The following is an 11,606-nucleotide window of genomic DNA, read 5'->3' as shown; positions in this document are numbered from 1 at the left end:
GATGTCTTCTCAGAAATAAAGGTCAAACTGTAAAAGACAAGTTATGATTTTTTTTTCTTCCCTTTTTATTCTGGTTTCAAAACAAAAGTAAACAGCGTTTGTAAAATACAGGCAGCAACAGCTCATATTTAGTATGAAGCATTTCCATAAACAATAAATATAACCACATTCGTTCCAATGTTGGTGGGAAAATGTTCCCAGTTTAACACGACTGCATCAGCAGCAATTGTTGCTGCTGCATCATCCAGCTTCTCTTTATTGATCCTTCTTACTCTCTGTAGGCTGCTCTGAGTTCTCATTCAGCTCGGTGCTGCCCTCCTCTGGTTGAGGGCTAAGCTGCTCCTCTTCCTTTAAACCACGACTTTTGTTGAGTTTCTTTGACTTCTGGAAGAGCTCGTTCAGGTTAAACTCTCGAATAATATTCTCCTGTGAAAGAAAGTTATATTTAGTTACAATTATTGGTCACACTACATCATCCCCCCCCCCAAAAAAAAAAAAGATAAAATGCACCTCATTGAAGGTCCAGGAGACGGCTCTGCCTTTGTTATCCACCATTGGGCGTCTCATTAGCTCCTTCCCTCCTTGAAAGAGAATCACTGAAGGCAGCTGCTTAGCCAAAGGAGACGTGCTGACCCTGTACCTGTATCAGATTAAAACCAACCACTGTGTCAGTAAAACATTAATGTAAGGCTGCTAGGAAAGGTTGAAAGAATTTTAAAAAATGACTGACTGCTTTGAAACCTCTCCATAACGTCCAATGTCCACCTTCCCAAAGCGAAGCCCAGCACAATTATACCTGCAGGAGGAAATGTGAAGATTACACTCAATGTTTAATATGTTCAGTTATTTCATCTTTAAGCATCTAGGCAGACCTGCAAACACGCGGCATGTGTGACTTTTTACTGGCCTTAATAGAGCTTATAAAAAAACAATAAGAAAGTGAATGAAATTGTTCATTTAGATAATGATTAAAATTTTGCATCCCAAAATAATTCATTTTCACCTCAATACAGGCATTTATTTTTGACATTATGTTCCAACAATTGTGAGTTTTAAGTGTAAGAACACCTGAAAAAATTAAGCATTTTTAGTTGTAAAGTATCAGTGACTGCCCTCTATGGGTTAAACTCGGGCTATTCCATTTGAATGTTGCTATTGCCTGAGATTAAATCAGTGACATCAATAACACACTGTTGGCCCCACCCCTCCTATAAAAGATGGGAGGGGGCACTAGGGCTGTGTTCCAAGTAGAATATTAACATGTGGTCATTCGATCCATAAAACTCATGGAAACATTTCATGCTGACATTTCAGAGATTTTCAGAGACCCGCCATTATATAACTGACAAAACTTCCGGTTAACTTCAAAACAAGAGCCTTATTTACAGTAGCATTAAAAAACGAATGGAAGAGATGCTTTTGTTTTGAAAAGAGGATGTTTGATTTTTAGATTTAAGCTGGTCCCAACACCATTTTACGTTCTGCTCGCAATGCATCATGGGGTGGTTGAGTATGACTAGTGTGTATTCCTCACATACTCAATCTTTCCATACTATATGCACTACTTACTGTACTTATTTTGACGTCAGACTGATTGGTATGTTACTATGACGTTTGGAACACCGCCTATGTTTGATTGACAGCTCCATACGACCACCCAGTTACAGCGTTAGGGTATGGAGAGAATAATAATGTTTAAACTCACTTGAGTGAGAGTTCTGCAAAGACAGGAGCAAAGGACTGGCAGTCAGATGACCAGTTTGCATAAAATTCAACGATCCAAGTAACCCGACTGTCCCTCTGCAGCTCCTCCTAACAAGTCAAAAACAGAACATAGATCAGCTCAGAGGTAATTATGGTACACTAAGTAAAGTCAGCTGGCTTCCTGCACAAAAACCCAACATTTTGCTAACATCGGAGAATCCTGCTAAATGTCGGGCCATTTTACACGATAAAAAAAGTTCCAGTTCAAAATCTCTTTAAAAAAAAAAAAGCAAGAAATACAAGGTGATATTTTTCTAATGACGGAGGTCTGAGGGCTCACATCAATGGTCTTGTCACTGAAATACTTGATGTACTCTGGGCCCATGTAGAGAGGGGGCTTACAGGTCATGACGAAGGCTGTGGACACATGACAAAGTGGTGACAGAAAAAGGTAGAGTTAGTCATCTTTATTAACCTTTCAATCATCACAAAACAATATGTCACATCTTATTTAAAGCAGTGGTTCTCAACCTTTTCAGCCCAATACCCCCAAAATAAAGGTTCCAGAGACCAGGGACCCCGACTGTACATAAAGGTGGTTCAACACAGTCATGAACATTGAAAAACAGTCATATGGAAACAGGTCCATCTTTAAGGGGGAATAAAGGGGAGAGCTTTTTGGGGTCCATCCATAAAGTCAGCAAAATGATGGTCTATTAAACACATTTATTTATTTATTTTTCTGAATAATATCCACTGTTATCCAAGATGTTTATCATTTGTGCCTCTTAAAGATGTAAATATTAGTTTTATTCAGAAATAAAATGGGTTAAAAGTGACCATAAATGGTGGGAAAAAAAAGTGATTAAATGGCTTAAAAGTGGCAGAAAAAAAATAAATCATAAATGTGGTTAAATTGGCAAAAATAAGCATAAAATATGGTGAAAATAGGAAAAAATTGACAATATTAGGTCAACATATGCAATGTTAGGTGGGAAAAGTGGTGAAAAGGGTTTATGTGTCAATTGTCTTTTTATTTTATTTTACATGGGCACTGGAACTTGATGGAGAAGTGGCAGAAATGGGTGTAATGTCACAAAAAAGCATTAAAAGGAGCAAAACAATGGCAATAAAAAGTGATGAAAATAGGTTAAAAGATGGCAAGTTTGGTGTAGTTGCAGAAAAATTGTAAAAATAAGCAAAAATGGGCTCAAATTGTTTTAAAAAATTATTCTTAGTTTCTTGAAGGCATCTGGCAAACCGCTCCCAGTGTCTCAAATTGGGTCCTGACCCCAAGGTTGAGAACCACTGGTGTAACATCTCCCAGTCTGTAACTGTAGTTTGGTTCAGGACTCATGCAGGGCCACTGACCGACACACAGGGCCAGGTAGAGAACGCCCAGTCGAACGTCCAGTCTGAAGAAGAGGATGACGTTGGCCACCTTACTGAAGAGGAACAGGTTTCCTATGTGCTGCTCCAGTGTGACTGGGAGGAGGAGATACAACACAACAGAGCAGGGCAGGGAAATGACACGCACGCAAATGTCCTTCACACACCGTTGTTCAAGGTCAGAAGAAGGCGGGGCCAAACCCGCTCTGGGATGTTTACACAACAAAGCTCAGTGAGTGGAGGCGGTTACACTTTAAACAACGACTGAGTTAAAGTTGAACAGTTAAAAACAAACAAAGAGCTTCCTGTGTTTATAGCTGCTGTAGAAACAATGATTCACTAATTACATCTTTTATCACTTTTTACCTAAAAGCAAACTACTAACTAACAATATATAAACATATTCTTACTCCAGGGTTATATGGTGTTATATGGTATATCAGACATTTCTGGCAACCCCAAATAATTTTTATTTAGAGTTAGTCTTTGATGGTGTTTGTTATACTATTTAACAAATAAATACAGGCCGTGATTATTGCACAAAAAGTGACGAGATGTACCAGGAGGACAGATATTTTTTATCTTTCTTTATACTGCATTTTATTTGAACGAGATTTATATTTGAGGAAGTCAAAGGAAGAATAATAATTTAAAAATGAAAAAAAAAATATTTTTAATGAGTAATTATAACTAAATAACACATTCCAGGTGACCCCATCTAAGTTTTAGGCGCCCAAGTTTGAAAAACACAGCTGTAAGGTAATTGGTTCTAAACCTTATTGGAGGTACTAAAGCCTGTGAGCTTCATCGGTGCATTGACAGAACCCTTCATCATTGGAAAAATCAAATATGATTTCTTCAAAACATAGGCTACATTTGTTTTTTTGCTTTGTTGTAATGCTTTTCATTTCAACTTTTATAAATAGTATTCACAATTAAAATGTTACATTGTCATAATTTATATCTAAATAAACTGGTTTATGATAGAAATGTATTTTGTGTAACATTTTGTTACTGTCACAACCCCTGCTGAAGCCCTGAGACTGACTCAAACCCAGGTTTACAACTAACCAATGATGAAGTGCTCAGAGTAGAGCGTCTGCTCCTCTGCATCATGAGGATGTTACTGAGCCTTTCATAAATAACCCCAAACAATGTAACCTTCCTCTTGTGTTAGCATTCTGTTAGCATATCTTATGGTAACGGGTCAGTTTTAACCTGTATCATAAATCAGTGTAAAATACACTACTAAATATTATCTATCATCTAATGTGTTTCTCATCTATTGATTACATTGTTAGGCTTCCTAATTAATACAAATATTGTTATTCATATTATTGGTGTGGGCGTTAGTTTACTCCTAGATTTCAATTTTATTTATAAATGGTAAAATAATCCTCCAGAGAAACTGACAGGTAGTGGGAAAAGTTGTTATGAAACACATTTTAATAATTATTAACTACATATGTGTGTAAGTCATAAAACTGGAACATGGTTCCTCAGTTTTGCGCTTAATGAAATTGTTTTTATAGAATTGTCATGCCAACTACAATTACATGAACTCTATTACAATTTAATTATTACAACAGCAACAATTACAATTATAACTATGTCATAATCGTAATTCATTATCAATTACACAATTATAATTTACCCCAATTCTTAACAAAACTCCTTCAGCACTACGGGCATTTAGATTAAAATCCTCCCATCGTAACATTAAAGGACATAAATACGGAAGCAGATTAGGGCCAATTTTGAAGGGGGAAAATAATTTTGGGCAAATCAAGAATAAAGTCGCAATGTCGAGAGTAAAAGTTGAAATTTTGCGATTGAAGTCAAAATTTTGAAAATGAACTCAAAACACAATATTGTGATAAAAGTCAAAGGTCTGCTCATGAAGTCAATTCTACAGAGGCTGACGAGGGCCAATTCATCATGAGCGCTATTCTCCCATGTGCGTAAGTCAAAAAAGCCGTGCAGCGGCGTTGTTTATGGCAGCGCGCTATTCTCCCCCTGTACTTAAGTCAGTCACTGCGCGCCTCCATCCCAGTTACGCACTGTGGGTGGAGCAGCCCTGAAATGTGGGCGTTCCCATTCAAACCTGGCTTTACGCGGATTTTCCCGTCTGCTTAAGTTCTTTTCCTCCAACGTTCTTCTGAACCTTGGATAAGTGCAGCGCCACGATAAGGTGAAACATTATGTTGCACTAGAAATATGGACTTAGTCACAGTTGAAGCCACACGAACTCATAATATTGTAGAAGAGACTCAGAGAGAATCTATCCAAACTGACACTGACACAGTGGTGGGAGGAGTCACGCAAGCACGCCAAAGGATTGAACATCAGCATTTCTACTATGTTCACATTTATCGGTTCTAGACGAGACAAAATGTGTTACAATTAATTATATTTCACCTGTGCTGTCCACTCCTTTTTCAGGGAGGGGTGAGAGCAGCGTCACGGAGCTGATCAGCTGTGCCGCGGCGTGCGCCTCGGGTGCTGTAGCTCGTTACAATGAAACGCTGACAGATGTCAGACTGATTAAACTATTTTAACACTGTGTATAACGTAAAGCCACAGTTTGATCCACGACAGAGTAAATAACAAGTGAAACGTTGATGACAGATGATCATTTCTGAATGGAAGAAGTTAATATAATCAGGCTTTTCACACAAACAAACGTTAATCTATCATTAGTATGAGGGGGAAAAAAGATTTTAACTGTGGCTCAGACAGAAAAATGTGTCCAATCCTAACACTGCAGTAATCTGATCAATAATCTGATCAAATCAACCTGTTACATTGTTTATCAACGAAGGCGTCTCAAATTAAAAGTGAATTTTATCATTTTCATGGATTTCAATGACATTTACAAGCATTGGGAAAACTCCATGTGTCGTGCTTTTGGTTGATTTACGCGCTGTGGGCGTGTCAGGAGCCTGGACCAGAGAATGCGCGTAAATCCAGATGAGAGAAAAAGGCCCTAATGACAACAAACAGCAGATCGTGGCTGTGTATTGATTACTGCATTAAACTACACATCAAAGTTGGGTTCAATAACAAAGAGATTATTTCTCTTTTAGCTCATGAAACAGTGTTGTAATGTCTTTAGGGACTTTGAAGAGATATTGTCAAAAACTGAATCTGTTCAGAAGGAAAAACCCGTAAAGTTTGGTAGAGGTGGAAACATTCAGTCCATCTGTGGCTATTGAGGAGCTACGGAAACAGATTAGGACCAGTTTGGTCGTATATGGTGAATTGCTTCAGCTTCTGTAGATTTGATTTTTAATCAAAATATTGTATTTTATTTTAAATATTGAGTTCATTTTTGAAATTTCGACTTTAATCTCAACTTTATTCTCGACATTTCAACTTTATTCTTGATTTGACCAAGAAAAATGTCGCCATCAAAATTGTCCCTAATCTGCTTCCGTAGACATACGATGAAACCTGGAGGAGAGTCAAACAGAGGTGAATGTAATGGATTACAAGTACTCATTACTGTAACTGAGTTGCTTTCATGGGTACTTTTTTGAGTATATTTCTAAATCATTACTTGTACTTAAGTATGTTTTAAAAAAATGAAAATAAACTGTTATATTCTCTACACCCAACCGCTACTGAGTAAATTATTATTTATTTGGTTTAAAATGATCAACGGGCATATGCATCACATCATAGCCGACCAATCGGATTAAACGTAATGCACGGCGCCAAAACAACATCGAATGGTTATTTTCTCAGTTTTAGAGTTCATAAATATAGCTATACTTTAGATTGAGATTTTTTTTTTTTTTTTATTTTGAATTAAATGTATTGGTGTTATTTACATTTTGACAAACCTTTTATTTCATACAGATGCCTTTGTGGAACATAATTCAACAATTGGTCTCTTCCTTTTTAATTACTGTATGCGAAGGAACCGTGGAAAGATTTATTAGCAAAAATAAACATGGGGGTGAAAGTAACTAGTAACTTTTACTTTGAGTACTATTTAATTGAAATACTTTTTACTTGTACTTGAGTATTTTATGCATGGCTTACTTGTGTTTTGTACATTAGTACAATTTGAATCAATCAACAGTACTTCTGTGGTGTTAAAGCAACAGTTTGTGAATTGTTTCCTGCTTTGTTGACAGAGACAACAGACATGTTTATACAAAGTATTTCTAGTGTTTGCTACTCACTGGCTCTTCTGTTCTTCATCATCACTATGGCACTGAGGAACATGAGGATCTCCAGCTCTCTCTGCAAAGTGAAACACAAAGTGTGTGTTAGTCACACTAACTAACATGTGTCCCTCCATATTTAGCTGCAGAAGCACCCCCCACCCCTGCCCTCACCCACCCTACCCTCACCCAGTCAAAGTCGCAGGGGTTTCGGTCCTCCCGTTGCGTCGCCAGGTGCTCACACAGACCTGGAGCCTTTCGGACCACCAGGAAGGCGACGGTCATGAGGAAGGAGGTGATGTAGTAGGGCTTCAGCAGCCATTTGTAGATCTGAGGCAGGTGGTAGAGGAACGTACACAGTCCTGTGATCAGACCCATGCTGCTGCTGCTGCTGTCTTTACCGCACCGTGAACAGCTGAAGCCACTGGGCTGCACTGCGCATGCGCACAGACACCCCCAGGGCTCCGGTGACACCGATCCTTTTTGGGCGCGACGTGTTTCCGTAGATTTGGCGGGTAATGCGAATATAAACAAACATGGAGGACGGAGAAGAAATAGAAACGAAGAAAGCCGTGGAGGATGTTTGTGATAAAGAAAGAGCTGAAGGCAACAACAATAGAGCCGAAACAGAGGCCTTGTCACGGGATACAAAGTCCGGTTCAGCCGTGACCCCGGTGGAGGACTCGGAGCCTCGGTACAACAGAATGAAGCTGTTTGATAAAGTGATGCAGAAAAGCATAGCAAAGTTCATGGAACATGCCAGGTAAACAACAGCTTTATCTACACTGTTTTATTATTATTATTATTATTATTATTATTATTATTATTGCTACAGTTTGGATTATGTACACATTCTGGTGTAAATCTCAACAAATCAGCTAATATGTTTACTGCACATCCTTTGAAATCTAAATCTTTGAAAAGTTCACTTGATCTGGCATTTTGAGTTATTTAAAACCTCTGTACTTATAGTAATAATAACAATAATAATGTTATTTAAAAGTGCTTTTCAGGCCACCCAAGGACACTTTACAATAAAAACAGAATAATAAAAACAGTGCAATACATCATAAAACAGAATAACAAAAAAGAATATATATATATATATATATATATATATATATATATATATATATATATATAAGTGAATGTCAATCTGCCAAAATAAAAAAAAAAAAAAATGGTTAATCATGAATCGTATGGTAACGTCAAATTCAAGGCAAAGCACACCCCTATTTTCCATGTAATTGTTTTGGTACTAAAATGACTAATGTAGTAAAGGAATTGAGTTTGGCGTAAATAAGTTTCACCACATGTCTTTGTTTAATGCTTTGTGTATTTCCAGCTTCAACAGGTTTGCCAGCACGTTTCGCCCACTGTACAAAAAGAACCCACAGAGGATGGAGAGCATCCACAAACAGTTCCTGGCAGAGTTACAGAAGAGTGTACAGGTGTGTTATTAACCACATTAAAGCAGTCGTATCAAAACTGGAGCCGTTTACTACCCAGTTTGATCTCAGGTTCGTCAAATCAGAAAAAAAAAAAAAGATTTATTTCGGAAAAAAGTGATTATCGATAAATATTGTGCTCTTAATCACTGAACAATGTCTGTCATTCGCTTAATATGTGCAAATAACATTCATGTCTAGTATTTTACTTTAAGAATTGTTCAATTGGCATAATTTTTCATTAAAAATAGCAATTTCAATTTGTAAAAAATGTCTTTGAGTCTACTTGTGACAAACTGCGGTTTTGCAGAAAGAATTGAGTTACAGCAAAATAATTGTGATGTAAAAAAATTAAATAAATACTGAAATCCCTGAATATTAAGCATAGAAAGATTGCAAACTTCCACATAAATCTGGTAAAATATTGAATTTGAGAATTTAGAGGAACTAAAGTATCTGGAAGTGAAATATATAGTGATGATAATTTTAATTCTTATGTTCTCTGTAATTTTTACTTAAATTCTGGAGTTTAACACCTCTGCGCAATATATTTATCCAACCCTTCAATTGTTGAAGGTTCTCACTGTTTATTTGTTTATTTATCATCTTAGTGGCTCCCCTTGTAAAAGCACATATTCATAATTTTTTTTCTTCTCTCTGTATCTTGCACCACGAGATTTTTTTCTTAATTTTGTTATATCATATGCATAATGACAACAAAAAGCATTCTATTCTGCATTAAAATAATACAAAAAAAACATAACAAATAGAGGGTCTCATGACTTATGTGTACTGTGAAATTGAACAACTGAGCTTGTTAGACTGATTTACTTAAACATTTAAATTGCAGATTCTAGCTGTGTACTATTCTATGATAAACAAACTATGTAAAACAACAATTTTCAACCAACAGCCCTATTAATGACACAAAATATTGTGTATATGTACTGTATATACACACACATACACATGTAGTTTTTGTGTTCATTATGTACCAAAATTTCTGTTTATTTCTTCTTGTGAATGAAGCGTTTGTGTTTCTATGGATCTATAGGAGGACATCAGCAGACTGATAGAAGAGGGAAGATTAGACATTAAACTTGATGAGTTGGACAAGTTAGAGAAAGCTGCTCAGGATCATCCAGAGGCTACATGGTAAGTTAACAGCTTTATAACTAGACAAACTATGCTGCTACTTTCTCTTGTTCATTTTATTATTGTTCATGTTTGACAGATATTTAGGTTAATTCAAGACTAATAGTAATTCTTCTGTTCTGGTAATTGGTCTCATTATTCTTTCACTGAACTATCTGTCATTTAGAGCCATTCTTTAGCTGGATGTGTTGATTTTGTGATTTCATAATGTCACAATCAAACTTTGAATCCTTTTTAAATGTTCCTCAAGGCGACCAAGTGGCATCCCAGAGCAGGACTTTTGCAGCTATCTGATGTCCTACTATCAGAAGCAGGAGGCCTATATGCAGCTGGAGCTGAAAAAGATCCGAGCAGAAAACGCTGCCCTGGCTCAGAGGGTTCAGGCTGGGAGGGACGGCATCGCTCATACTGAGCAGCGCATTTCTGCTTCAGTCGAGGAGTGGAAGGTAAGAAGAAATAATAACAGATGAGAACTATCAAAGAAAATCTGATTTTACATCTTTTTTTTTTTTTTTTGCTTAGATTATTGTAATAGTTTTTCTTCGACGTAGATAATGTTCAAAGCAAAATAAATGCACTTCCAGAAAGCGTTCAAAAATACTTCTCACTATAGACCAGCAAATACAGCCTAGGAGATCAATTTATGTTTGTCACAAAATGTCACAATATATTTTACATAATTATGTGAACAAGCAGTAGAAATATGTTTGTGTTCTTTGTTAAATGTTGTATATAAAAGAAAGTGTGTGTGTGTGTGTGTGTATATATATATATATATATATATATATATATATATATATATATATATAAGCATGTAATAGGGATGTGAATCTTTGGGTGTCTCACGATTCGATTCCGATTCTTAGTCACGATTCAATTCAAAATTGATACAATGCACACTGTGTTAAGGCAAATTGTAGCATCAAAACAATCTAGTTTGTATAAGATCATTTTAAATAAACTGATTCCAATGATGAAATCACACAAAGACAAACTTAAGACACAAGGTAACATTTTTTCATTCATTTTTTACCTTAGACTAAAATAAACAAACTTTAGAGAAAAAAAAACTAAACATAAGCCATATTATGCAACATACCCTGAAACATAGCAATAATAATTTAGGATATGTAGAAAAAGTTTGGCCACATAAAGTAATCCCCCAAACAGCTGTCAATATTGAAATAGTGTTGAACTATTTTTAATTATTAAGTTTCTATCTGGATCAGATTGTTCCAATCCGATGTTGCTTTGAAAAACCGGCTCAAAAGTAAGATGAATTACGTGATCATGGATAGCAAAAAAAAAAAAAAAAAAGGATTACCAAATCCGGATCAATTTTATTTGGATTAAAGCCTTTTGATAAACCAGGTTCAGGTCAGAGCTGCTTTATTATCAGAGACGAGAAACCCACATCTTATTAGCAATTAATGTGTACAGTTACAACTGAGATCAGATTCTTTCTTATTTCATAAAGGCTGCATATAAACATAAGTTTCATTAAAAAAATATGAAATAGTAGAAGTGTGTGTTGAGTGTTAACATTTGCTTTACTTTTTGTTTTTCTTTCAGGCCTCAGTGACAGAGTTTGAAAAGTTGGCATCATCTCTTAGTTCTGCTGATGTATTTGATGTTTAATCATTAATGGACGAGCTGATCAAGTGTACATATTAAACTTTAGCCCTTTGTGTATGTTTATCTATTAATAAAGTGTCGGCTTTGGAAGTTGTTTTGTTTT

The 11,606-nt window shown here is 36.2% G+C and overlaps 2 protein-coding genes across 2 annotated transcripts; one reads left to right on the top strand and one right to left on the bottom strand.

Annotated features, from left to right (window-relative positions):
* Positions 1-41: 41 nt before the first annotated feature.
* tmx2a (thioredoxin-related transmembrane protein 2a) lies at positions 42-7,643 on the bottom strand. Its single transcript, XM_028458707.1, has 8 exons — positions 7,455-7,643; positions 7,284-7,344; positions 3,076-3,189; positions 2,045-2,121; positions 1,706-1,812; positions 731-796; positions 511-640; positions 42-426 (listed from the first exon to the last, which is right to left on the bottom strand). The coding sequence occupies exons 1-8, from the start codon at positions 7,641-7,643 to the stop codon at positions 256-258; spliced, it is 915 nt and encodes a 304-aa protein (XP_028314508.1). The 3' UTR covers positions 42-255.
* pmf1 (polyamine modulated factor 1) lies at positions 7,642-11,593 on the top strand. Its single transcript, XM_028458710.1, has 5 exons — positions 7,642-8,028; positions 8,611-8,716; positions 9,768-9,868; positions 10,119-10,314; positions 11,441-11,593. Exons 1-5 carry the CDS (start codon positions 7,802-7,804, stop codon positions 11,504-11,506), a joined length of 696 nt encoding a protein of 231 aa, XP_028314511.1. The 5' UTR covers positions 7,642-7,801; the 3' UTR covers positions 11,507-11,593.
* Positions 11,594-11,606: the final 13 nt, after the last annotated feature.

The sequence above is a fragment of the Gouania willdenowi genome, chromosome 10, assembly GCF_900634775.1.
Source record: "Gouania willdenowi chromosome 10, fGouWil2.1, whole genome shotgun sequence".
Classification (NCBI taxonomy): Eukaryota; Metazoa; Chordata; class Actinopteri; order Blenniiformes; family Gobiesocidae; genus Gouania; species Gouania willdenowi.
Note: the sequence above shows the minus strand (reverse complement) of the source record. Positions and strands in the feature narration are given on the sequence as shown.

Coding starts and splice junctions, on each gene's coding strand:
- pmf1 (XM_028458710.1), top strand. CDS start 7,802: ATGGAGGACGGAGAAGAAATAGAAACGAAGAAAGCCGTGGAGGATGTT. Junction 8,717..9,767: donor AGTTACAGAAGAGTGTACAG/GTGTGTTATTAA, acceptor ATGGATCTATAG/GAGGACATCAGCAGACTGAT. Junction 10,315..11,440: donor CTTCAGTCGAGGAGTGGAAG/GTAAGAAGAAAT, acceptor TTTTTCTTTCAG/GCCTCAGTGACAGAGTTTGA.
- tmx2a (XM_028458707.1), bottom strand. CDS start 7,643: ATGGGTCTGATCACAGGACTGTGTACGTTCCTCTACCACCTGCCTCAG. Junction 3,190..7,283: donor GATGAAGAACAGAAGAGCCA/GTGAGTAGCAAA, acceptor TCCTCCTCCCAG/TCACACTGGAGCAGCACATA. Junction 1,813..2,044: donor TCAGTGACAAGACCATTGAT/GTGAGCCCTCAG, acceptor TTGACTTGTTAG/GAGGAGCTGCAGAGGGACAG.